General features: G+C 54.7%; 1 protein-coding gene across 2 annotated transcripts; it reads left to right on the top strand.

Annotated features, from left to right (window-relative positions):
• Positions 1–4: 4 nt before the first annotated feature.
• NACC1 (nucleus accumbens associated 1) lies at positions 5–26,390 on the top strand. Of its 2 annotated transcripts, XM_007995475.3 has the most exons (7): positions 5–129; positions 1,181–1,319; positions 20,139–21,092; positions 21,171–21,344; positions 22,484–22,589; positions 22,691–22,788; positions 23,350–26,390. In XM_007995475.3, exons 3-7 carry the CDS (start codon positions 20,147–20,149, stop codon positions 23,607–23,609), a joined length of 1,584 nt encoding a protein of 527 aa, XP_007993666.2. In that variant the 5' UTR covers positions 5–129; positions 1,181–1,319; positions 20,139–20,146; the 3' UTR covers positions 23,610–26,390. The 2 variants fall into 2 exon arrangements, with proteins under 2 accessions (XP_007993666.2, XP_007993665.2); XM_007995474.3 differs by lacking the exons at positions 5–129; positions 1,181–1,319 and adding an exon at positions 1,449–1,642.
• The last annotated feature ends 692 nt before the right edge of the window (positions 26,391–27,082 follow it).

Genomic DNA, 27,082 nt, shown 5'->3' with positions numbered 1-27,082 from the left:
ATGAATGCCATAAAGGAAGCGCGCTGATCATGCTGTTCCGGGGGTTTTAATCACAGTGGATCCCCTGGGAGAGGACACGTCACTAGTCCCATTTCACAGATGAGGAAGTTGTGGCTCAGAAAAGGGGCGGTAAGCGGAGAAACCCAACACCTATTGGTCCTCTTCTGTGTTCTGGGTGCTATATACACATTATTTCAGAGCACTCTGCAGGGATAACTCAGGCTCTGGAGTTGGATTTACTGGGTTTGAATCTCAGTCCCACCACATGCTCTGGGCCTGTTACTCTCGGGCCTTCAGTTTTCTTATCTATTAAATAAGAATCGTGGTTTCTCAGATAGAACAAAGATTAAATGACAGATTCCTGGAAAGTGTGCAAAGAGCCACTCTGACCTTGTAAGCGCTCGGTAAAGTTCTAACCAGTGTACGAAGGCAGGACAGCGAAGTGGTTCCCGGGTACCTGGGTTCCAGTCTTAGCTCGCCCTGCGACTTGTTGTTAACTCTGAACTTAAGTTACCGCTTTTGCAAAAGGGCAGAACTTTTTACCATTTGTTACTGGGTTGTAGTGAGAAGTAAACGAGTTAGTGCAAGTAAAATGCTAACAGAACCTAGCATCCGGTAAGCATCATAAAAGTCTTAGCTGTTATTGTCGCTTTTGAGCCTGCGTTTAAATCCTGGCACCCGCCATCACTTCCTTGCTGTGTGATGATCTTGACCAGCTTTCTTTGTGCCTCCTTTACTTTCTTTCTTTCTTTCTTTCTTTTTTTTTTTTTGTGAGACGGAGTCTCGCCCTGGATCATGCAGTGGCATGATCTCGGCTCACTGCAACCACCGCCTCCCGGGTGCAAGCGATTCTCCTGCCTCAGTCTCCCGAGTGACTGGGATTACTAGCGCTTGCCATCACGCCCGGCTAATTTTTGTATTTTTAGTAGAGACAGGGTTTCGCCATATTGGCCAGGCTGGTTTCGAACTCCTGACCTCAGGCGATCCACCCACCTCGGTCTCCCAAAGTGCTGGGAGTACAGGCGTGAGCCACCGCGCCCAGCCGCCTTTATTTTCTCTAGTGTGTAACAGTTCCCACTAAAAAATGTTACTGTGTAGTTTAAACGAGCTAATTCCCATAAAGAACCTAACACGGTGCCTGCCACAATAAACAGCAGTCATTATTGTTTTTGTTTTACAGGAAACTAAAGTTCGGAAAGGTAGAGCGACTTGCCCAAGGTCGCGGGACTAGAAGGTGGCAGGGTCGGGATTCGAACCACCGAGCTGAAACGACGTACCGGCGAGGATCCTCCCAGGGGCATAGAGAGGAGACGGAGCCGGTTAGATGGGGCGCGCTCGGAGCTCGGCTGGCCTCGCCTGGAGGGCGGGGCCTGAGGGCGGTGCGCGGGCGGGGCCGGTGCCGCTCCTCCCTGGCCTGGCTGCGGCGGCGGCACGGCTTGCGCTCGCTCGGCGCTCGGCTGGGGCGGCCTGGCCCACAATGAATGGCCGCCGCGGCTGCCGCTGCTGCTGAGGCGGAGGCCGCGGAGGCCGCGGAGGCGGAGGCCGAGGCCCCGGCGCAGGGGGGCGCGCCCCGGGCCCAGGCCCGGCCCCAGCCGCCGCTGCGGAGCCCGCCGGGAGCCCCCGGAGCGCGGCCACGGCGCAGGTGAGGCGGCCCGCCTCAGGCCCGGTTCCGGCCTTCTCCAGCCGGGGCGGCCCGAGGGCTGAGTGGGGAGGGCCTGGGTGCTTTCTCGGACTGAGGAGGAGCCGGGCCCGCAGCTTGCACTGTGCCCGGGCAGGCGTGTGTATGCAGGCCCGGCTACCGCGGGCAGCCTTGAGCGTCCAGCCCGAACCTCGGGGCTTGGGGGCGGCAGGATCGTACCTGGACCGCTCCCCCAGCTCCCAGCGAGGGAGGGGGCCAGGTCGGGCCGGGGCAGGTACCGGGGATCCAGGGAAGTTAGAGGGTCCGAAGCGGAAAAGTGAGGAGGCGCCCGTGGATGCCGGAGGGGGAGGGGGAGGAGGAGTCGGGCTCTGGCCAGGCCGAGTGGGGGAGGAGAGGAGAGCGGCGCGGCCGGAGGGGGGCGGGGAGGGGCCGGGCCTGCAGGTACCGCCTGGGCGCTGGAGGAGGTGGGTGGGTCAAGTTACAGGCCTGGGGGCGGCTGAGGAGAAGCCCAGGAAGTGGGGCACGGTGGGTGTGGGCGGAGTTAGTTCGGGTGGGGGCGGATAGGAGATCCCAGAGATGTTTTCCGGGGGTCACATGAGGTCAGGACTCAGATGTGGGGAGGGGGAGGCTAGATCTGGGGGCGATTAGGTAAGGTGAGGGACTGCTGTAGGAGCTTTGCGAGTCGGGGGAGCAGAGCCTTTGGGCTAGGCTGGGGGGATGTGGGGGCAGGTCAGGAAAAGCTAGTGTGACCAGCAGGTACATACTGAGATGCGCCCCCCATCGACCCCAACTCGAAGTGTTAGTTCAGAGTCACATCTAAGGGGTTCCCTCATTCCCACACCTCATCCCAGAAGCCTCTAGAGTCCTGACCCTACCCCTTGGGCAAGCCTCTGCCAACTGTTCAAAGGCGCTGGCCAGTGGGTGTTTGTGTGGGCAGCTGGGGACAGTCTGGAACACCTAGCTTAGGCATCTTGTTTATCACAAGGTGGCCCTCGCCCACCTCCACCTTATATATCTACAGGGAGGCAGCCCAGCAGACATTACCTGGGTATTTTAGGATCCTGCGTTCTTTCTCTACCTTTTGTGGCCAGAAGCTGGTGGTTCAAGCCTAGTGGATGGGACCTCATAGCCACCGTCATATATATTAGTACCATGGCCTCCCAGGCACCAACTCCTTGAGCCTGAGTTCTGTGTGCCACCTCCCTAGGGGTGAAGAATTAGAGGGAGTGAGCATGTAAAACTCTGCTAATGGTGGTTTGGAGGCTCCTGATGGGGTAAAGGCAGGGCACAGAGAAAAGTTAAGGGGATCAAATCAGGCACTCACACCCTGGCCCAGGGATCTACCTCTGGGACACTAGTCCTGGGCCAGGCCCCGTACCGAGCTCGCTGGTTGGATGAGCTCATTGATGGCTCACCACCACCGGGTCAACTTAGGCCTTCTCTGTGGTCCAGACGAGGAAGCTGAGGCTCGGGTGGTGTAGCTTGTTTCAGGTCACATGAGCAGACAGTGGCTGAACTGGGATTGTCTGGCCCTCAACACAAATCCATAGTCACTCAAGTGGCCTTCCAGGAGGGTGACTGAAGGAGCTCCTCATTCTGCATTCCGTGGTGGGCATTCTCCTCCATCCAGGCCTTCCCTCCTGCCGACCTCGAGGGATGAGTCAATCCCCTTTGGGACAGACTGAGTTTCCATGGTGTCCCCAGGGACTGGAACAGTGGAGGTGACTTTCTCGGAGGCCTGGTCACCCTTTCTTCCCCATTTCCCTCCTGGGAGCCAAGAGGTCAGGAGTCATGGAGCTGTGGGCTGGCCGTGGGAAGCTGAGGAGGCCTGGCACCACCAGGGCTGGACTTGACTTTGCTTGCCTAGACTGTTCTTGCCCCACTTTGGCCCCTAGTCGGATGGCAGCAGCTTTTGTTCCTTTCTGGGCTAATTGCAAGGCTGTTACCAGGGTGTCCTCGGGACTTTGATTTGGGATCCTCAGCACCTGAGGCAGGAGCCACAAACTGCTGGGTCAAGTGGTGTCAGCCAGTTCTTCTGGGTTTAATGATGGGTTTGTCACCCTCATTCTCCCCAGTCTCCCTATAGTTCCCAGGACACCCTCCAACCTGGGCCCTGCCCTTCTTCCCTGTCTGGCTAGCCACTTGGTTCTAGGAGGAATAGGAACTGGGCCAGCAGCCCCGCAAAAAGAGACCGAACCATCCTCCCTGCCTGGTTGGGCTAGGATCGCTGCAGGTCTGCTTCAGCACAGACTGGGTCCTCCTGGACCTAAGCTGGGTTGGATACCAGGGATAGGGGGATGGGGGTGCCATCCAGTCACTCAACTGAGACGGTTGGGAATTGGCCCTGATGAGTGGAGGACAGGCAGCGCCTCGGGCAGCTCCGGTTTGTGCTTGGAGCTGGAGGAGAAGGCACCAGTAATAACTGCTTTTCAGTGAGAACTTAGCATGCACAGACTCTGTGGGGGCAAGTGCAACAAGTAGGCAGCCCATTGAGACAGTTTCATTTCACTGCTGGTTGCCGACTCCCCACTGGGGCCTGGGGAAGCATCCCGGAGTAACAGATCCGGAGCAACTAGCTCTCAAGCAACCAAACTTCCACAAGCAAAGGATCATGAGAATTTCAAATACCCCTGTGTTTACAGAGATGGTGTAGCAATGTGAAGTCATCGTGAGCCATGAGGGGATGGAGAGGTTTTGATGGGTGGCCAGAAGTATTCCGGGAGAGCTAAGATCTGAATAATAAAATTAGCTAAGGGGTAGGTGGTGCTGGGGTGCAAGGGAGGGGTCAGTGTTCTAGCCTCAGGGGACAACACGTGGACAGCTTTTTTTGAGCGTGTACCAGTCTCCTTCTGAGTGCTCTAAACATTTTGTCTTCATGAGGGAAGGAGTTGGGGGGATGACCCTACTGTGGAGACAGACTTTTAGTGCCATTCACAAGAAAGAGAAACCCTGTCTCTGGATCTCCTGGATCTGCCCATTACCCCCAGATGGAAGTTCAGAACCTCTTGGCCTGCATCCAGGGTAATTAAAAAATCTGACCTCCTGGCTGGGCAACAGGGAGCCCCAGCAGGTTCTTGAGCTGGGCTTTGAGGAGATGTGAGTTTTGGTCAGCCTTACAGGATCTATCGAAGGAGTCTGCCTGGAGGCCCGGGGATTTGGAGATAGATGGAGGTTGACCCGACATTGTCTGACCCTAGATTTCATCAGTGTCATTGCCAGAGCCTGTGTGGAGAGAGGGATCCCATCAGACTTAGTGGTTTTGGGATGGTGGTGAGCCACTGGGGCTGGAAAACATGAGTCAGTGTTCATGCCACTCTGCGTCCTCTCTCAGGTCCTCCATGCCCCTCGTTTCTCCTCCCAGATTGCTCTCAGCACTTTTACGCACTCGAACTCATTTAAGCCCATGACTAGCAGGTCCTGCTTGTTGTCGTCATTTGACACACAAGGCAATTGAGGCACCAGAGTCCGTCCTTCACCCAAGCTGCAAAGTGGTCTGGCTACCACCCCTGTGCCACCTTCCAGCTACTTTCATGTTCCTTGTCTCTCTGCATTTGCCCCTCAGTCCCCTCGGCTGCTAATGCCTTCCCCTAGAGAACCCTCTAGGCCGCATGAGGTGGGGCGGGGGGCAGGGGGGCTGTGGGACTGGGCCTGCTTGCACGTTAGGTGGGGTGAGGACCAGCTGAGCCGGCAGAAGTCACGTGTCTGAGGTTGTGATCTGTGTGTGTGGTTGTGGTAATGTCCTTCCAGGCTTCTCATGTGCTGCCTCCTTGGCGAAGGTCTCAGTTCTTAGAGACCTGTGCGTTTTCTCTGAGGGCTTTGTGCCCAGTTGGTGTTTTCTAAATCTAGCAAAGGGAGAGGGTAGGTAAGGGTGAGCAGACATGGTCTAGTGGAGAGTGAAATTTCACACTTAATACCCTCCCGTCTCAGCCATGAGACTCTCGGCAAAGGTCTTGACTTCTGAGCCTCAGTGTCCTCCTCTGATAGGAGTGGCAAGTGGGCACATCTACACTGCTGTGATTCGCAAACGGGGGTAGTCCTACCTCCTCCGGGGACACTTGGGGAGTGTCTGGGGACATTTTTGGTTGTCCCTGCTGGGGTGGGGGTGCTGCTGGCATCTCGCGAGTCTATAGGCCAGGGATGTGGTTCAACATCAGACAGTGGGTGGTGGGCAGCCCCCACCACAAAGAATGATTGACGCAAATGCAGTGGCCAGGTGGGGAATCTCCACTGTCTAGTTATCGTGAGGTTTACGGGAGAGGGTGGCATCTGGGGTGTGATTGGACAGTGCTGTGAAGGCTCTGGGGAAAACCCCAGCGAGCTCTGCCTGTTAATCCCATGAAATGTGCAAGGTCTGGGAGATGGTGAGAGGCATAAGAGGTCTTCTACTCCCAGGGAGTTTGCGGCCCAGCATGGGGCCAGAGGATTCCACTAACAGCAGCTGGGATTCATGAGCACTGACTACGGGGTGAGTGCCGATCGGCCTGTGTTCTTTGGTTGTTTAATCCTTGAAATAGCCTTGTGAGGTGGTTGCTGCTGTCAGCCCATTTTCTAGATGGGAGACTGATACGGGGGGCTAGCACTACTGAGGGTAATTCTGAGTGACAAGCTCTATAAGGGATTTGAGCCTAGTACAATAGTAGGATTCAAAATCTTAGGCCCTGCGTGGTTTCCTAGCACAGCCCAGCAGGCCCCTCTCCCTGGATGATCCCCATCCCTCCAGCCCCACCAGCTTCCTTTGTGTTAGTGGCACCAGGGTCACCTCAGGGCCTTTGCACTTACTGTTGTTCCCTCCACCCTTGGTTGCCGCTGCCCTGTCTTTTGGGTATGATCTGATTGCACACAGGGAGTGGGATGTAACTCCAGAGGGTGGGCTTATGGTTAGAGTTGGTGGGGAGGGAGCGGGCAGGCTGCGAGCTCCATGAGGACGGAGGCAGAGCTTCTGCCAGGCTCTCCAAGGAGCTGGATCTGCTGCCTGCAAAGGGAGGCCAGATTGCCGAGGGCTGCGAGGAGGAGCGAGTGGGAGGAGGGAGGAGGGAGAGGCAGCACGCGGAGACTGCTCATTCCCGGAGATGGTGGTTGCAGGGAGGAAGGGCTAGAGAATAGCTGCAGATGGGAGGATTGGGAAAAGAAGAACGAAGGCCTTCCTTGGGGATTAGAGAGAGGGCACCCCAGACCCTGAGGTGGGGTCCTCAGACAGGCAGAAGACCCTGTTTCTGGAGAGGACACATCCAGTAGCTCAGGTAAAGAGCCCCAGCTCTGGCCTTGGCCTGTCCAGGGCTCCCGTGTGGTCTCTGCCTTGCTTCTCTGAACACCAGTTTTCCCACCTGTGAAATGGGTCTAGTCACAGCTGCCTCACAGCTTTGCCTGATTCGGGAGCCAGATGGCCTGGGTATAAAGCTGTGCCTGCCATTCATCAGCTACATGGTCCCTGCCTCTGGCTTCACCTCTCTGGGCCTTGTTCCCATCCAGGAAATGGCAGGCAGTCTCATTTCTTCCTCAGAAACCGTAAAGAAGAGTGAGTGAAATAAGCCTGTCTGAGCCCTGGCCAGGTATGGGCACACAGTCAGTGAGGCTTGAGTTGGGGACACTGTTACTAATCCTATTGCCACCATGGATTTAATGACAGTCTTTCAGGAAAAAAACGAATTAAATCTATGCGTGTATAAGAAAAAAAAAGGCCGGGCGCGGTGGCTCAAGCCTGTAATCCCAGCACTTTGGGAGGCCGAGATGGGCGGATCACGAGGTCAGGAGATCGAGACCATCCTGGCTGACACGGTGAAACCCCGTCTCTACTAAAAAATACAAAAAACTAGCCGGGCGAGGTGGCCGGCGCCTGTAGTCCCAGCTACTCGGGAGGCTGAGGCAGGAGAATGGCGTGAACCCGGGAGGCAGAGCTTGCAGTGAGCTGAGATCTGGCCACTGCACTCCAGCCTGGGCCACAGAGCAAGACTCCGTCTCAAAAAAAGAAAAAAAAAATACAGGCCAGGTGTAGTGGCTCACACCTGTAATCCCAGCACTTTGGGAGGCTGAGGTGGGCGGATCACTTGAGGCCAGGAGTTTGATACTAGCCTGGCCAAGATGGAGAAACCCCGTTTCTACTAAAAATACAAAAATTAGCCAGGCGCAGTGGTGTGTGCCTGTAATCCCAGCTACTTGGGAGGCGGAGACATGAGAATTGCTTGAACCCAGGAGGTGGAGGTTGCAGTGAGCCGAGATCACGCCACTGCACTCCAGCTTGAGTGACAGAGAAAGACTCTGTCTCAACAAAAAAAAAAAAAAAGAAAAAAAATACTGATGCAAAATGAGGTCTTGCTATGTTGCTCAGGCTGGTCTCAAACTCCTGGCTTCAAGCATCTTCCTGCCTCAGCCTCCCAAAGTTCTGGGATTACAGGTGTGAGTCACCGCCCCCCACTGAACACTTTGTTCTCGCTAACCGTTTTCCTGGACTGCCTTCACATCCATCCCCTCCAGAGGGGTCTGCATGGTTCTGGGTCAGGCAGGCAACCTGAGCAGCTGCCAGGATGGAGCCGCATCCTGCTGAGCTGCATGAAGCACTGTGGGGCTCTCTGGGGCCTTTGTTCCTTGTTACACTTGGAGTTGCTGGTCTCCCTTAACTGGCTTGTAGGTCTTAGCCCATCTGGGCTGCTGTAATAAAATACCTTAGACTGGAATCCACGCACATTGCTCATGCCTCTAACCTCAGCATTTAGGAGGCTGAGATGGGAGGATTGCTTGAGCCCAGGAGTTCGAGACCAGGCTGGGCAACATAGTGAGACCTCATCTTTACAAAAAAAATTAATTTCAATTTGTTTTTCGCTTGTGACACAGCCCTCAGGAGATCCTGAGAACATAGGTCCCTCAACTTTACACAAAATTTTTTTAATTAGCCAGGTGTGGTGGCACGCATCCCTAGTCCTAGCTACCCAGGAGGCTGAGGTGAGAGGATAACTTGAGCCCAGGAGTTTGAGGATATAGTGATCCAAGATTTCACCACTACACTTCAGCCTGGGTGACAGAGCAAGACGCTGTCTCAAAAAAACAAAACAGACTGGGCCATTGATAAACAACAGAGATGAGCTGCTCATAGTTGTAGAGGGTGGGAAGTCCGATATCACAGTGCCAGCAGATTCCCTGTCTAGTGAGGGCCCGTCTCTCATAGATAGCACCTTTTAGCTATCTGCATAGGGTGGCAAGGACAAACAGGCTCCCCCTCTTTTATACAGCCACAGTTCCTAAGAATCACCTCCCAAAGGCCCCACTTTTTTTTTCTTTTTTCATTTTAAATTTTTGATCAACAACTTCTTTTTTATTTTGAGATGGAGTCTTGCTGTGTTGCCTAGACTAGAGTGCAGTGGCATGATCTTGGCTTGCCGCAACTTCCACCTCCTAGGTTCAAGCAATTATTCTGCCTCCGCCTCCTGAATAGCTGGGATTTCAGGCGTGCACCACTGCACCCAGCTAATTTTTGTATTTTTAGTAGAGATGGGGTTTCACCATACTGGCCAGGCTAGTCTCGATCTTGAACTCCTGACCTCAGGTGATCCACCCACCTCGGCCTCCCAGAGTGTTGGGATTACAGGCATGAACCACCATACCTGGCTGAAAGGCCTAACTTTTTTTTTTTTTTTTTTTTTTTAGACGGAGTCTTGCTCTGTTGCCAGGCTGGAGTGCCTAGGTGCAATCTCGGCTCACTGCAACCTTTGCCTCCCGAGTTCAAACGATTCTCCTGCCTCAGCCTCCCGAGTAGCTGGGATTACAGGCACGTGCCACCATGCCTGGCTGATTTTTTGTATTTTTAGTAGAGATGGGGTTTCACCGTGTTAGCCAGGATGGTCTCCGTCTCCTGACCTCGTGATCCGCCCTCCTTGGCCTCCTAAAGTGCTGGGGTTACAGGTGTGAGTCACTGCGCCCAGCCAGCCCCACTTCTTAATACCATTACATTGGAGATAGGCTTCAGTGTGTGAATTTTGGGGAGATGCAAACATTCAGACCATAGCATCTGTCGACGGCCATGTCACAGCTTCCCTGGAAAGACATTAGGAAAGGACTGTGCCTTTGACAGTCTCTCACAGGGCCCTGCTGGCTGGGGAATTCCGCGGCTCTCTTCCCTAAGAGCTGGCAGTTACTACTCCCAGGAATCATCCTGCCAGCGCCCTTCCCGCAGATGGCAGGATCCACCGGCAGTGTGAGCAATTCGTCAGGTAACACTGAGGTCTCAGTAAGCCCCTGACTGCTGGCTACCCACCTTGGCAACTGTCAGAGGAGGTCGTCTGTCTGCCCAGCCACAGATCATGTTTCTGAGCCCTATTCCTGTTTGAGCCACGTTAATGTGGAACAAAAAAAGGGAGTTAGATTAGGAGGAATGGAAGTAATTCTTTGTTCATTCTTTCCATAAAGGACTGTGAGCACCCACTGTGTACCTGGTCAGGTCCTAGGGGTAGAGGACACAACAGGGGTCTACACAGGCAAACTCCCTGCCCCAGGGAAACTGACATGAAGCTGAAGCCCAAAAAAATGCCCAGTTTGGCAGGGGCAGTGGCTCGCATCTGTAATCCCAGCACTTTGGGAGACCGAGGCAGGAGGATTGCTTGAGCCCAGGAGTTTGAGACCAGCCTGGGCAATATTAGGGAGACCTCATCTCTATTACTAAAAAATGCACAAATAAAATAATTTTTTTTAGAAAAAGAAAAATACCCAGCTTGCTAAATCATAGGAACGCCCAAGAAGGATAAGGCAAGCAGGGAGAATCAAGCTTAGGAGTCGGTGTGGGGAAGGGCTTTGTCGGCCAGGCGCAGTGGCTCATGCCTATAATCGCAGTGTTTTGTGAGGCTATGGCAGAAGGACCACTCGATGCTGGGAGTTGGAGACCAGCCCAAGCAATAGAGTGAGATCACATCTCTACCAAAAAATACATATTTTTTAAATTAACTGGATGGGTCGAGCGCCGTGGCTCACACCTGTAATCCCAGCACTTTGTTGGGCGGGGGGGGGGGGGGGGTGTGGATCACTTGGGGTCAGGAGTTCGAGACCAGCCTGGCCAACGTGGTGAAACCCCAGCTCTACTAAAAAATACAAAAATGAGCTGGGCATGGTGGTGGTTACCTTCAATCCCAGCTACTCAGGAGACTGAGACAGGAGAATCGCTTGAACAATTCTTGCAGTGAGCTGAGATCCCACCACTGCACTCCAGCCTAGGCGACAGAGTGAGTCTCTGCCTCAAAAAAAAAAAAAAAAAAGAAAAGAAAAGAAAAGAAAAAAAATTAGCTGGATGTAGCTTCTGTGGTCCCAGCTATTTGGGAAACTGAGGTGGGAGGATTGCTTGAGCTCAGGAGTTTGAGGTTGAAGTGAGCTATGATGGTGCCAGTGTACTCCAGCCTGGGTGACAGAGCAAGGCCCTGTCTCCAAAAAAAAATGAGTAGAGAAAGGGCTTTATGTGACCCGGGGAGACTATGAAGAGCTATGGCTGTCCCATTCCCATTCTAGTAGGTCCAAGAGCAAGCAGGGCAGACTGCCAGGGGCCCCAATAAAGTATTGTAGGGGCCCAAGCAGTGTCACTTGGGGCCAAGGTGGTGCCAAAGTGGTTTTAAAGGAGTTGAAGATGAATCCAAGGATCTGAACAAGGACGGCCATAGCTAGTGAAGCTGTGGCATTCACAGGTTTTGGGAAGGACTGGAGCCGGGTCCTGAAAGTGTTGAGTGGAGGCGTCTGGGGTGTGTGCAAGTCTGGCGTTCACAGACTCCGGGCCAAAGACTCCAGTGGGGGAGGCATCAGTGAATAGATGGCGCTTCAGGCCTGTCTTAGCTCAAGCTGCCACACAACAAAATACCATAGACTGGGTGACTTAAACAACAGACATTTATATTTCAGAGTGCTGGGGACTTTCAGTCTGAGATGAGAGTGCCAGTGTGGTTAGGTTCTGGTGAGGGCTGTCTTCATGGCATACAGACAGCTGCCTTCTTAATACACCCTTATGACCTCAGTTAACCTTAATTAGCTCCCAAAGGTCTTATCTCCAGATACAGGCACACTGGGGCTTAGGGTTTCAATCCGTGAATTTGGAGGGACATACTCCGTCCATAGCAGAATCCTGAGACTGAGCCCAGTCCCCTAGAGGTGAAAACCCTTTCTGGAAGGGCCTTACTCCCCATCCCCTAGTGCCCTTCCTAGATCTCAGCTCCAGTGTCATCGCTTCTGGGCAAGGTCAGTCACACCAGTGTGCAGCACATTGATCTGTGTGACCAAGGATGAATGGCCCTGTCTCCTGCCGGACTGTGAGCTCCAGAGGCAGGGCTACTTGTCACCATTGTGGCCTGCCCAGGCAGGGACCTGGCAAATATTTATTGAGTAATTGTTGGGAAGTCATGGAAACCGTGTGCTGTGCCCTTGGGTCTCACCAGAAGATCTGTTCACGTGCAGGGCCAGGACTAGGTACTGTCCTGGCCAGGAAGGTCCCAGCTGCCCTGTGGCCTCCTGCCCTTGTCCCCCACACCCTCAGGGGTGCTGATATGCTGAATTTTAAGGAGAGATGATTCTGATAGGGTTTTCTGCCTTTGGGGAGTTTATAGTCAAGTGGGACTTAGTTTCCTCAGAGGTAAGCTTAAGGGCACTGTGGCTTGGGTGGGGCAGGAGAGGGACATCTTCTCTAGCCTGGAGAAGTGAGTAGCTGAGGGTGGAGGAAGAAGGTATTCCGGGCAGGGTGCACAGCTTGGGCAAAGGCCTCGCCACAGTAGAGGGGGACCGGGCAGTGTGTTTGGGCCTGACCTAGGTGGGGATTTGGTGGGGACTAGAACCATTAGGTGGTTTAGAGGCCTCAATCCTCGACTGCATCCCACCCCTGCTTCAGCCAGCAGGTGACCCTGTCAGGGGCCTGCCAGTGAGAAACCCGTTTTCTCTGAGAGTCCAGTCATGCTAGCTCCATTCCTGGGGCTGGCGTGGGTGAGGGCTTCTTGCAGGGGCCCACGTAGTTTTTCTCCTGAGTCCATTAGGCAGGATTGGGCCAATCACAGATGGATGGAGGGGTTCCCAGAGATGGGTCTGCTCTGGCCCACACTGCAGCTCACCCCGTCCACTCTGTACAGGGGCTACTGGGGAACCAGACGGAACAGCATTCAGGTCACTGTGGCTTACAGACCCATCGCACCACTCCGCTCGTCCCCGCTCATCCCCAGCAGCATGGAGGGAGGGAGGGTTCCCATGTGCTAATTGGCTGAGCTGTTTGGACCAATTGCTAATCAAAGGCTTCAAAGCCCTGGGTGCTGGGATGTTGGGCTCTGAAGCTGGGGTTCACAAGTTATGGGGGACCCCAGTCTGAGCATCAGGTTGGCTCTCATTCTCAGGAGGGGACCTGGGCCACCTTCCCAACCCCCCACATCTCTGTTGCCTCCTGTTATCCCCAAAACCTTTCAGTCTCCATTGCCAAATGGGGGAGTTCGAGACCAGCCTGTACAACATAGTGAGACCCTGTGTTTAAAAAAAAAAAAAAATAGCCGGGCGCGGTGGCTCAAGCCTGTAATCCCAGCACTTTGGGAGGCCGAGACGGGTGGATCACGAGGTCAAGAGATCGAGACCATCGTGGCTAACCCGGTGAAACCCCGTATCTACTAAAAAATACAAAAAACTAGCCGGGCGAGGTGGCAGGCGCCTGTAGTCCCAGCTACTCGGGAGGCTGAGGCAGGAGAATGGCATAAACCCGGGAGGCGGAGCTTGCAGTGAGCTGAGATCCGGCCACTGCACTCCAGCCTGGGCGACAGAGCGAGACTCCGTCTCAAAAAAAAAAAAAATTACCTGTGGCCAGTGCTGGGCGCTTAGTAAGGTCACCTTGAAGTAGTCCTTTGCCCATTCTGCACTGTTTTTTTGTTTGGTTGGTTGGTTGGTTTTGGCGGGGTAGTGGGGTGGGGGGATGCGGTTTTTTTGGTTTTGCTTTTGTTTTTAGAGACAGGGTCTCGCTGTGTAACCCAGGCTGAAATATAGTGGCAAAGTCATCACTCTTTGCAGCCTCTTAAGTTTTTGGCTCAAGTGATCCTCCCACCTGAGCCTCCCAAGTATCTGGGACTACAGGTGCAAGCCACCAAGCCCCACTAATTTTTAAATTTTTTGTAGAGATAGAGGTCTCTCTATGTTGCCCAGGCTGGTCTTGAACCCCTGGCTTCAAGGGATCCTCCTACTTCTGCCTCCCAGAGTGCTATGATTACAGGCGTGAGCCACCGTGCCCAGCCTCTGTGTACTGTTCTTTAACACATTTACAAATATTTACTGAGCATCTATTCTAAAGAACTAATGTTGAATAAAACCAGCCAGAATGTTTGCCTTCATTGAGCTGACAGTCCCCTTGGAGGGGTTAACTCTACATACAACTCTTTTTTTCTTTTCTTTTCTTTTCTTTTTTTTTTTTTTGAGATGGAGTCTCGCTCTGTTGCCCAGGCTGGAGTGCAGTGGCTTGATCTCGGCTCACTGCAACCTTCATCTCCCAGGTTCAAGCGATTCTCGTGCCTCAGCGTCCCAAGTAGCTAGAACTACAGATGTGCACACCACACCCAGCTAATTTTTGTATTTTTAGTAGAGACAGGGTTTCACCAACTTGGCCAAGCTGGTCTTGACCTCCTGACCTCAGGTGATCCATCTGCCTTGGCCTCCCAATGTGCTGGGATTACAGGCGTGAGCCACCGCGCCTGGCCTGTACATACAACTCTTAAAATGCTGCCCTCACCCTGGGACTCACTTTCAAAGATGTCCACACTCCCTAGGCCAGGACCCCACTTGTCCCATACCCTTCCTGGCAGTCCTGTCCCTGCTGCATCGCCCTCCAGCTACACCAGCTTTCTTTGGGTCCCTGGACCACACCCGATACCTTCCTGCCCAGGAGTGTTATCTCTGTCCTGGCTATTGCTCAACCTTTAATGGTCCCTACCACCAAGGCCATCTGCTCAGTTGACATACTCACCCCAACTGTAATTAAATCATCCCCTGTGTCTCCTCACTAGACAGCTCCACATAAGCACAGCTGGTCCTTTTAGGACTGTGTCCCCAGCACCTCCCACAAAGGAGGATCTGGTTCATCAGGATGGGTTGGATGAACAGCCCATTTTACAGATGAACAAACTGGGACACAGGGAAGTGAGGGGTTTTGGCTGCACTGCACACCTGTCCTGTCTTTGTCCTCCTCCCTGGGGAATGAGCTTGGAGCACCCCTCTAGGAACTGGGGTGCCAGCCTCTTCCCTTGACCATCTTGGTCCTTGTCATTTGGGCCCCAGTACCAGGGGTGGCTTTAATTTGGCTGCCTAGGGAGGTGGTTCAGGGCTGCCAGGACCCCAGAAGTAGGCTCTCTGGGCTCTGTCCTTTGCCCCCAACACGGTGCTTGTTTCTCCTGCGCCTTCATGCAGAGGGGCCAGCTCCTGGCCCATTCAGCTCTGAGTTTGAGTTCCTAGGAGGAGATTTTTGCTGCCTTGTAACTGGGATTCCTAGATCCAGCCTCCACCCTCTGTTTGTCCTAAGGATGTTTTGGGATTTGGTTTTGTTTTGTTTTGTTTGTGTTTTTGTAGGATGGTGGCAGTGATTTTGAGGAGGGGAAGAGGAAGGAGGATACAAGCAAGGGAAGTCACAGGCTGTAGTGCCTAGACAGACCCTGGTTTGAATTTCGGCCTTACCACTTTCTGGCATGTAAGTGGTAGGGGGTAGCCGATACCTTAGGACATCTCTTGGGTTTTTTTGTTTGTTTTTGTTTTGAGACATAGTCTCACTCTGTTACCTAGGCTAGAGTGCAGTGGCACGATCTTGGCTCACAACCTCCACCCTCCCAGGTTCAAGTGATTCTCCTGCCTCAGCCTCCTGAGCAGCTAGGTTTACAGGCACCTGCCACCATGCCCAGCTAATTTTTGTATTTTTAATAAAGACGAGTTTCACCGTGTTTGCCAGGCTGGTCTTGAACTCCCGACCTCAGGTGATCCGCCTGACTCGGCCTCCCAAAGGGCTGGGATTGGCCAGGTGCGGTGGCTCATGCCTGTAATCTTAGCACTGTGGGAGGCCAAGGCAGGAGGATCATTTGAGGTCAGTAGTTCAATACTAGCCTGACCTATATAGTGAAACCGCATCTCTACTAAAAGTACAAAAATTAGCCAGACGTGGTGGCACACGCCTATAGGCCCGGCTACTCAGGAGGCTGAGAATCACTTGAACACAGGAGGCAGAGGTTGCAGTGAGCCGAGATGGCGCCATTGCACTCCAGCCTGGGTGACAGAGCAAGACTGTCTCAAAAAAAAAAAAAAAAAAGTGCTGGGATTACAGGCTTGAGCCATCCCACCTTTCAGGACATATCTTTTGAATTTTGAACCTGGTGGATGAATTTTTAGATGACCTCAGGACAGTCGTTAATTTCCACGTGACCTCAGTTTTTCCAGCTTTGCAAGGAGAGTATGAAACCAGCCCTGAAGCCTTGCTAAGAGGATTCAGGGAGTTCATAGAAGTTGTGAGTTGGTTCCTCCATTCGCCTGGGTGTTGCAAGGGGGCAGGGCCGGCATCTTGCCTGTGGCCTGCCAGGGTAGCAGCTCAGTGAGTGAGATGGTATCTCACTGTGGTTAGGATTCACATTTCCCTGATGACTAGTGACGTTTCCGTGTAATTTCTTGAATGATCATTCAGTAACAATAAGTGTAGGCTGAGTTTGTAGAATCAGTTGGCCTCCTCAGCCTCGATTTCCAAATGGAGAAAGCAGAGATTTGGAGCTCCTGGTCGGAGGAGCAGGTCGGTGCCGGAGCCAGGACTCAACTTAGGTTGCAACTCTGAGCCTTTGAACACTTGCCACTTCTATTCCTCACAGCAGCCCTTTCAGACTGAACAGGTGTTACCAGATCAGAGCAGAGTGGCCACTGTATTCTCAGTGCCCAGCCCTGGGAGGCAGATCTGAGTGGAGTCGCTAATGAAACATGGAAGGTGCTTGAGAGCTAACTGGGAGGGAGGGAAGGTGTGCATTCCTGCACCAGGGCCTTTGCATGTACTTGTTACTTTCTCCCACTGGCCAGCTGGAGTCTCTCTGAAAAGGTCTGTCTTAGGGAAGACTTCTCACTCACACTCTGCCCAGTTAGGACTCTAGAGACCCTATAGAATTACAGAGGAGGCTGGGTGTGATAGCTCACACCTGGAATCCCAGCACTCCAGCCTGGGCGACAGAGTGAGACTCCATCTCAATTTAAAAAAAAAAAGGCCAGGCACGGTGGCTCATGCCTGTAATCCCAGCACTTTGGAAGGCCGAGGCAGATGGGTCACCTGTGGTCAGGAGATCGAGATCATCCTGACCAACATGGTGAAACCCTGTCTCTACTAAAAATACATAAAATTAGCCAGACGTGGTGGCGGGCTCCTGTAGTCCCAGCTACTCGGGAGGCTGAGGTAGGAGAATGGCGTGAACCCGGGAAGCGGAGCTTGCATTGAGCTGCGATCGTTCCACTGCACTCCAGCCTGGGTGACAGAGCAGGACTCCATCTCAAAAAAAAAAAAAAAAGAAAACTCACTTTTACCAGTGGGGTCAGGTAGAAAGCCACACCTTCCTTTGAGGCCCTTTGATGACTGCCCCAGAGTGTGGCGGACAGCCTTCTCACGTCCCACACAGCCAGTTCTTCCTCCTGGAAGAGGCAGTACAGGGTCCGATGCAGAAGTTCACACATTGAGACCCCCACTTCCGCCACCTCCCCAAGCTATTCAGTGTGGGGATTGGGCTCTCTGAGCAGCATCAATTCCCATTTCTGGAGGCCAAGGTGGGGGATCGCTTGAGGCCAGGAGTTCTTGACCAACCTGGGCAACAAAGAAAGAGCCTGTCTCTACAGAAAGTTTAAAGCTTGGCTAGGCGTGGTGGTGTACACCTATAGTCTCAGCTACTCAGGAAGTTGAGGCAGGAGGATCCCCTGAGCCAAAGAGTTCAAGACCCGTAGTGAGCTATGATCTTGCCACAACACTCTAGACTGGATGGCAGAATGAGACCCTGTCTCTTTAAAAAAAAAAAAAAAAAAAAATTCCCATTTCTTCCTCCCTTCCCTGCCCTCGAGCACTTTTGAGCCAATTTGCTTGAATTAAATATGTATGGCATGATTTCACAGTTTTATTTCTTTTTAAATATTATTTACTTCTGCAAACAGGCATTTCGTTCACCAGGTTTAAAATTCAAAAGACCTGAAAGTGTACTTTGCAAGTCTCCTCCCCACTTCTGCCCAGAGGAAATCAGTCTCACAGTTTCCTCCTTCCTTTCTTTTTTTAACGACTTTATTGAGATGCTCACACCATGCCCATTTAAAGTGTACAGTTAATGGTCTTAGTATATTCACAGAGTTATGCAACCATCACCACAGTCAGTTTTAGAAGATTCTTCATTATGTCAAGAATAAACCCCAGCCAGGCGTGATGGCTCATGCCTGTCATCCCAGCACTTTGGGAGGCTGAGGCAGGTGGATCACCTGAAGTCAGGAGTTCGAGACCAGTCTGGCCAACATGGTGAAACCCCATCTCTACTAAAAATACAAAAATTAGCCGGTGTGGTGGTGCGCACCTATAAGCCCAGCTACTCAGGGAGGCTGAGGCAGGATGAATCACTTGAACCTGGGAGGCGGAGGTTGCAGTGAGCCACGATCGCAGCACTGCACTGCAGCCTGGGCGACAGAGTGAGACTCCATCTCAAAAAATAAAATAAACCCCACACACCTTTGCTTTCCCTCACCACACCCCCATTCTCCCTGCCTCCCAGCCCCTGGCAACCACTAATCTGCCTCCTGTCTGCATTGGATTTGCCTGTCCTGGACATTTCCTATAAATGGATCATACAATCTGTGGTCCTTTTGTTTGGCCTCTTTCACTTGGAATAATGTTTTCCAGGGACATCCATGTTGTAGCATGTGTCAGAATTTCCTTCCTTTTTATAGCTGAATAATATCCCATTGTAGGGACTGACCACATTTTGTCGGCCCATCCATCCGCAGATGGACGTTTGGATCGTTTCCACCTTTGGGCTATTGTGAATAATGCTGCTGTGAACGTTTGTGTACAGGTTTTCAATGCGGGCAAATGTTTTTGTTTTTCCTGGGCATGAATTCCAGGAGTGGAATTGCTGGGTCATATGGTAACTTTCTTTAACCGTTTGAGGAACCGTCAGACTGTTCTCCATGGTGGCTGTGCCATTTGACATTCCCACAAGCAGTGGAAGAGGGTTCCGGATTTCTCATCCTCGCCAACTTTTTTGATTCTAGCCAGCCTAGTGGGTGTGAGATGGTGTCTCATTGTGGTTAGGATTTGCATTTCCCTGGTGACTAGTGATGTTTTCTTGTAATTTCCCTGATGACTAGAGATGTTTTCATGTAAGTTCTTTCTTTATTTGTTTATTTTTGAGACAGTGTCTCTGTCTGTCGCCCAGGCTGGAGTGTAGTGGCGCAATCACAGCTCACTGCAGCCTTGACCTCCTGGGCTCAACAGATCCACCCCTGCACACCCTCCTTAGTAGCTGGGACCACAGGTGTGCTCCACAACGCTGGGCTAATTTTTGTATTTTCCTAAGAGGCAGGGTTTTGCCATGTTGCCCAGGCTGATCTCAGTCTCCTACGCTCAAGTGATCCACATGCCTCGCTCTCCCAAAGTGCTGAAATTACAGGCATGAGCCACTACTGCACCCAGCCTCATATAATTTATTTTTCCTTTTTTTTTTTTTTTTTTTTTTGAGATAGTCTTATTCTGTCTCCCAGGCTGGAGTACAGTGCCGTGATCTCGACTCACTGCAACGTCTGTCTCCTGGGTTCAAGCAATTCTTTGGCCTCAGCCTCCCTAGTAGCTGGGACTACAGGCCTACGCCACCTCACCTGGCTAATTTTTGTATTTTTGGTAGACAGGGTTTTGCCATGTTGGCCAAGCTGGTCTCGAACTCCTGGCCTCAAGTGATCTGCCTGCCTCAGCCTCCCAGAATGCTGGGATTACTTGAGTGAGCCACCACGCCCGACCTCATGTAATTTCTTGAGTGATCATTTAGTCATTCAACAAACAGTGATTGAGGGGCATGTGCCCAGCACTGCAGACTCTGGTGCACAGTCAGATGACCCTACCTTACTGGCATTTCCATGCCAGTACGCTGCAGAGATACCATATATGTACCTGGTGCTAGCAATAGCTGGCACTCAGAGGTAGCACACTGTGTCCTAGCCACTCTTCCGAGCACTTAAGCATATTCAATTACTCTTTAAGTACATATGGAATAAGTATGCGTTTGCCCCCTCCTCTTTGCAAGGGACAGCACGTGGCCACCCTGGTCTGCAACTAGGTTAGCAGATTTGACCACGTATTGTAAAAGTGAGTCTGTACCAGGACAGATAGGGTAGGGGGCTCTGTGCGGTTTAGTACCATGGCAGATTCCATCGTGTGGATGTCCCTCCAGCAGGGGAGGTCTTTGGGGCCAGGGCTAGGCCAGCACCCACATTTGCCACCTGACCCTTTTCCTCCATCTCTGTCTCTCCATTCCTCCCTGCCCCCGTGCAGCCGCCGCCATGGCCCAGACACTGCAGATGGAGATCCCGAACTTCGGCAACAGCATCCTGGAGTGCCTCAATGAGCAGCGGCTACAGGGCCTGTACTGTGACGTGTCGGTGGTGGTCAAGGGCCATGCCTTCAAGGCCCACCGGGCCGTGCTGGCTGCCAGCAGCTCCTACTTCCGGGACCTGTTCAACAACAGCCGCAGCGCCGTGGTGGAGCTGCCGGCGGCCGTGCAACCCCAGTCTTTCCAGCAGATCCTCAGCTTCTGCTACACGGGCCGGCTGAGCATGAACGTGGGTGACCAGTTCCTGCTCATGTACACGGCTGGCTTCCTGCAGATCCAGGAGATCATGGAGAAGGGCACCGAGTTCTTCCTCAAGGTGAGCTCCCCAAGCTGCGACTCCCAGGGCCTGCACGCAGAGGAGGCCCCATCGTCGGAGCCCCAGAGCCCCGTGGCGCAGACGTCGGGCTGGCCAGCCTGTAGCACCCCACTGCCCCTCGTGTCCCGGGTGAAGACAGAGCAGCAGGAGTCGGACTCTGTGCAGTGCATGCCCGTGGCCAAGCGGCTGTGGGACAGTGGCCAGAAGGAGGCTGGGGGTAGCAGCAACGGCAGCCGCAAAATGGCCAAGTTCTCCACGCCGGACCTGGCTGCCAACCGGCCTCACCAGCCCCCGCCACCCCAACAGGCTCCGGTGGTGGCAGCAGCCCAGCCCGCCGTGGCCACGGGAGCAGGGCAGCCGGCTGGTGGGGTGGCGGCAGCAGGGGGCGTAGTGAGTGGGCCCAGCACGTCGGAGCGGACCAGCCCAGGCACCTCGAGCGCCTACACCAGCGACAGCCCTGGCTCCTACCACAATGAGGAGGACGAGGAGGAGGACGGCGGCGAGGAGGGCATGGATGAGCAGTACCGGCAGATCTGCAACATGTACACCATGTACAGCATGATGAACGTCGGCCAGACAGGTGAGATGCCGCCCTGCCCCCCACCCCGCCAGCAACCCCTGCCTCTCCTGCCACTCGTGCTCCACTCTCTCCCTGCAGCCGAGAAGGTGGAGGCCCTCCCGGAGCAGGTGGCCCCCGAGTCCCGGAATCGCATCCGGGTTCGGCAAGACCTGGCGTCTCTCCCGGCTGAGCTTATCAACCAGATTGGGAACCGCTGCCACCCCAAGCTCTACGACGAGGGCGACCCCTCTGAGAAGCTGGAGCTGGTGACAGGTGGGCTGGCCTTGCCCCAGATCTCTCCCCTCCACAACTTTGGAGCCAGCTGGCCTGGGCTGGGCAGCTAGTTAGGAGGCCCCAGCACCTCAGTTTCCCTATCTATGCTGTAGTGTTGGTCACAGCCACCCTCAGGGTGGGGGCGTTGGTGAGATGGAGGTGCTGATACAGCAAGGCCTGGCCTCTAGGTTTCTGACTTAAGGGGTCGGGGTGAGCATGGGCAATTACTGTTTGGCCACATGGGTAGAAAAGCTACTCCTGGGCTCCTGTGAAGGTCAGTTATTACCTAGGTTAAGAATTTGGGCAGGCAGGGGGGCGAATGCCTGTAGTCCCAGCTACTCAGGAGGCTGAGGTGGGAGGATCCTTCGAGCCCAGGAGGGCAAGGCTGCAGTGAGCTATGGTGGCCGCTGCACTCCAGCCTGGGCGACAGAGTGAGACTTCATCTCTTAAAAAAAAGGCCAGGCGTAGTGGCTTAGCACTTTGGGAGGCCGAGGCGGGTGGATCACGAGGTCAGGAGATTGAGACCATCTTGATTAACAGGGTGAAACCCCGTCTCTACTGAAAATACAAACAATTAGCCGGGCGTGGTGGCAGGCGCCTGTAGTCCCAGCTACTGAGGAGGCTGAGGCAGGAGAATGGCGTGAACCTGGGAGGCAGAGCTTGCAGTGAGCCAAGATCATGCCACTGCACTCCAGCCTGGGCGACAGAGCGAGACTGTCTCAAAAAAAAAAAAAAAGACGACGACTGTGTTTGGCCCTTGGGTCAGAGTGCCTGGCTGTGAGCCTCCACTCCCTGTTGGTCCTGCTGAGCTTGGGCTCATCTCTAGCTGGTGACAACCAGCATGCCCACCTCACACAGGCTTGCGGCACGACCGGCCACACAGCAGGCGCCCTGAGGATGGTGAAGCCACCCTTTCTGTCCTTTCCTGAGCACTGATGAGCTGGGGGGAGTCCCAATTAGCCTCCCCTGAGTCCCAAGGAGCCCTTGGTGGGTAGAGGTGTAGGGGAGAAGATCCCTAGGTGAGTTTTTGGGACCCAGAGCTAGGGAGGGCCTGGGGTGTTCTGAGATGAGGCCTGGCATCACGGGGGCTGTGGCAGTTTGGGGGCACCCCAGGCCATCCTCTGGCTTCCCCTCACCAGGCACCAACGTATACATCACAAGGGCACAGCTGATGAACTGCCACGTCAGCGCAGGCACACGGCACAAGGTTCTCCTGCGGCGGCTCCTGGCCTCCTTCTTTGACCGGTAAGGCCCTTGCCAGAGCCGCAGGGAGGGGGGTGGGGTTGCCCCATGTCCCCACCACCACCAACTTGAGCGCTGACTCCCTCCATGTCCCCTGCCCCCAGGAACACACTGGCCAACAGCTGTGGCACCGGCATCCGCTCTTCTACCAACGATCCCCGCCGGAAGCCCCTGGACAGCCGCGTGCTCCATGCCGTCAAGTGTGAGTGTCGGCCCAGCTGGACAGAGCGTGGGCCCCGGGCATGCAGGTTGACGTTTTCTCTCAGCCTTGGCTCTCAGAGGGGGCTAGAGTTTGGTGTTGAGAAGCATTCTGGGACTCAGTCTAGCCTTGCTGGGAAACCGGCTGTGATTGCTTAGAGATTTATTCGTGGCTGGGGCATGCGGGTGCCGAAGGGAAGCCAGGGAGCCTGTGTCAGGCAGGAGGGTCTCGAACTCAGGGCAGTCTGGGAGGGATGAGGCAGCCAGACAGTGCTAGCCACTCCTCATGGGGGGCATCTAGATTTTCGGGTGGCCTCTCCCAGTTACTAAATTCTGGCAAATGATCCAAAGTTTTCAAGAACACGGGGCCATCCCATCAAAACCCACATGGCTGAACTCAGTCCGGTGTAGGGCTGGGTGCACATGGTGTGGTGTCCTGGCTACGTGGCCTCACTCATCTCCCCTTTGAGGGGGAGTCGCAGATGCTGGCGGGGGGGGCTGGTGAGTAGGCCTTGTGGGAGTCACCTGGCCCCCATGCCAAGGCCGCACCCACCCTGCCCCACAGACTACTGCCAGAACTTTGCCCCCAACTTCAAGGAGAGTGAGATGAATGCCATCGCGGCCGACATGTGCACCAATGCCCGCCGCGTCGTGCGCAAGAGCTGGATGCCCAAGGTCAAGGTGCTCAAGGCTGAGGATGACGCCTACACCACCTTCATCAGTGAAACGGGCAAGATCGAGCCGGACATGATGGGTGTGGAGCATGGCTTCGAGACCGCCAGCCACGAGGGAGAGGCGGGTCCCTCAGCCGAGGCCCTGCAGTAACCCGCCCGGCCTCCTGCGGGGCCTCACACTCCCCCTCCCAACACACACACACCCACCATCTTGGTCATGAGCTACTGTCTGTCCCTCCCCAGGACCCGCGGTGGGTGCTGCATGTTCCCGGCCCTCTGCCCCTCCTGTCCCACCCCCTTCCCCCACCAAGAGCTGGGCCGGGAGAGGACTGCAGGGCAGGTGGCGTGAGGTCCGTGTTGCCTTCTTTAACACACACTCGTGCAGTGGGGGAGTTCTGGCTCCCCAACCTAACCCCTAGCCGTCATCTCCACACTCACCAGGCCCGCCAGGGGAGGGGGCTGGCCTGGGGGTCTCGGGAAGGCCCCCTCCCCAGGCCCTAGGCCACCTCGCGGAAGCCTTCTTCAGCCTCCGCCCCTCACTGCAACCCCTTGGGACTTGAGGGGGCCCCAGGGGTTCTCAGGACCCCTCCCACCACCTCCCAGTGCTTCCACGTCTCCAAAAGCGCCTTCCTGTCACCCTCGTCTGTCCCTGCGCCTGGGGGCTGGGGTAGGCGAGGCCATGGGGACTACCCATTTTACAGCTGGGGAAATTGAGGCTCCGAGAAATTGCACAACCGACCTAAGGTGGCCGGCAGTGGTGTGCCCGGTGCCCTTTCTCCTCTTTTCTGCCTCTTTTGCCCCCATTGGTCCTCTGGGGCCTCAGAGAGGCAGGTCCTAAAGGAGGGGGGGTCTCTTGGGGGCAGACCAAGGGTCTCGGAGGATAGAATGAGAGGTTTCCAGGGCTGGCAGAGCGTGTGCGTGTGTGTGTGTGCAGAAGTTTTGCTTTCAAACAAATGAAGATACAAGAGGCAGTAGGACCTGGGTTGGAACCCAGGGGAGCAGACTGGGGGGCTGCTGCCCCTCCCTCCATCTCCCCACCCCCACCCCACGGCAGGGCTCCTGGCCCCCACCCCCTGTACATAATTTTTAAAACATTTTTTTAGCGAATGAAATACTGAAGTATAAGATTCCTTTTATTTTTCAAACCAATGGGGCTGTGTCTGTTGTCCTCCTCGGTCCCCAGGGGTGGGGGGTGCCGTGGAAGGCAGGATGGTGTTGGGGGACTTGGGGGCAGCCTGAATATGTGTGTGTGTGTGTGTGTGTGTGGGGTGTGGGTGTGTGTTCCCATGGTAGGACTCCAGTCCCAGCTGCTGCCTAGGCTCCTGTGGGTCCCACTGGGTTCCCCCTCCCCTGTCCACCTTCCCCAACAGGGCTATAGTTTAAGGGTGTCCCAGGCCTTGGCTGGTTGGCTGGGCCCAGCGCTGGGCTGGGCTGGGCAGGGCAGGGCAGGGCTGGGTCGGGTCCACTTCCATTGTTAGCAGTTGTTTGCAGAATTTTCTCTTTTGCCATTCCTCTCTTTTTGTTCTCGCCCAGAGTGGGTGTTTTTTTGTTGTTGTTTTAGATTTTCACGTGAAGGCAGAGAGTTTTTTTTTTTTTTTTTTTTTTAACTCCCCATCCCCCTACGCGGGGTGTCATTTCACCATCCACATCCACATCCACATCCTTGTTTGTGTTTCTGGCCCTCATCCTCCCTGCCTCTCCTCTGCTTCCCCTCTGCCTCCCCAACCCCTGCCTACCCACTGCTCCCAGGGGTCTCTCCAGGGGCAGGGGGATTTCAGGAGATGGAGTGGGGGCCAGCCCCGACTGGACCCTTGGAATCTGATTCGGAGACCATCCCCCTGATGGGACCAGCAGCCCCACCGGCCTACTGGGGGTCCCTCTTAACATCTGCTTGTTGCGGGGGTCAGTCATGAGTGCCAGGGTCTGGCTGGGGTCTTGGCACTGTCTTCCTGGCTGGGGCCTGGCACCTTAGCCCCCAGCCGGTCTGAGTGGGGGATGTTGACACCCCCAGCTAAAGCACAAGCACCTTAGTCGCCCCTCCTCTCCCCCCGCCTCCTGGCCTGCCACCCCACCCCAGCGTTTACCCCAAAGCACAATGCCCTGGTCACTTGGCAAGCAGCTGGGCCTGACGGAGGCCGAGGGGCAGACCGGGGCTCCAGCCAGACCCCCGAAAGGAAGCAGGTGCTCCCCCACTTCCAGGCCTTAGTTGGGGTGGGGGGGTACCTTCTGGGCCTGGGGTCTTCTCACCCCCACCCCCTTGTCCTGGGTAGGCCCCTGCCTGCCCCTCTCTGCCTTTTCCTTGGGTGTCCCTCTTCGAGCCCCTGTGGCACTGGCTTGGGTGGCAGAGCCCACTTGTTTCAGGGACCCCAGGAGGTGCCCCCTGGCTCCCGGGACTGTGTGTGGGTCTGGGGGATGGGGGGAAAGAAGGGTGGGGCAGGGGGTGCAGGGGAGGAAACTCCTCACCAGGAGAGCCAAAGACAGGGTTGTGCCTTACCCCAGGAGCCACCCCTGTGCCCCCCTTGCCCTGCCATTCACCCTCCACCCCTCCCCCTGGGCGGCCTGCTGCTTTTTCCTTCTCTTCCTCCCCTGCCCTGCCCTGAGCTGCATGGTTCCCCCACCCTGGGCAGCCAGGAAGGAATCTGAATGGAGAATCACCAACCACCAGAGAAAAAAGACTGTGGGGCCCTCCCCTGCCAACTCCCCTTCCCTGGCCGCCCACTCACCCACACCTCTTTCACGCAGGACAGGCTGCCCACCCTGTCCACGTGAAGTGCCAACGCCCTCCCCACCCTGGGCCGAGCCCCCATCCCTCCCTGGGCCCCCAAGTGAGATTGCACATTTAACTACTGTAAGGAGAGGAGCGGCGTTGGCAAATGTGAACCATGAGAATATCAGTGATACTGATGAGAATAAACTAAACGCCTTTGTAACAGCCTTGCTGCATGCTTGTTACTGGGGGGCCCAGGGAGGAACACACCCGGGTTGTGCCCAGCAGCTCCAGGTTGCTGACTGCAAACTGACAGCCTCCGATTGTAACATGCATGCAAGTTACCCAAACAGATACAGATAACGCAACATAGGAGCTGGCTCTGCACACTCAAGCCCCCAGCCTGGCTTCAATTGGCCTCTTTAAACCTAGGAGAATCCTGGGCAACACAAGAAAAAAAATGTTTTTAATTTTTTTTGAGATGGAATCTCACTCTGTTGCCCAGGCTAGAGTGGCATGATCTCGGCTCACTGCAACCTCCACTTCCCGGGTTCAAGCCATTCTGCCTCAGTCCCCCCCAGGTAGCCAGAATTACAGGCACCCACCACCATGCCCGGCTAATTTTTGTGTTTTTAGTAGAGACAGGGTTTCACCATGTTGGTCAGGTTGGGCTTGAACTCCTGACCTCAGGTGATCCACCCGCCTTGGCCTCCCAAAGTGCTAGGATTACAGGCGTGAGCCACAGCGCCCGGCCTTTTGTTTTTTTGAGTCGGAGTTTCACTCTTGTTGCCCAGGCTGTAGTGCCATGGTGCGATCTCGGCTCACTGCAACCACCACCTCCCGGGTTCAAATAATTCTCCTGCCTCAACCTCCTGAGTAGCTGGGATTACAGGCATCCGCCACCACACCCAGCTAAA

This window comes from Chlorocebus sabaeus, chromosome 6 (genome assembly GCF_047675955.1).
Source record: "Chlorocebus sabaeus isolate Y175 chromosome 6, mChlSab1.0.hap1, whole genome shotgun sequence".
Lineage (NCBI taxonomy): Eukaryota > Metazoa > Chordata > Mammalia > Primates > Cercopithecidae > Chlorocebus > Chlorocebus sabaeus.
This window is presented reverse-complemented; position numbering and strand designations above follow the sequence as displayed.

Excerpts from the sequence above, each read along its gene's own strand:
- NACC1 (XM_007995475.3), top strand. The coding sequence starts at position 20,147 with ATGGCCCAGACACTGCAGATGGAGATCCCGAACTTCGGCAACAGCATC. Across the intron at positions 21,093-21,170 it reads GATGAACGTCGGCCAGACAG|CCGAGAAGGTGGAGGCCCTC; the intron begins GTGAGATGCCGC and ends CTCTCCCTGCAG. Across the intron at positions 22,789-23,349 it reads CGTGCTCCATGCCGTCAAGT|ACTACTGCCAGAACTTTGCC; the intron begins GTGAGTGTCGGC and ends CCTGCCCCACAG.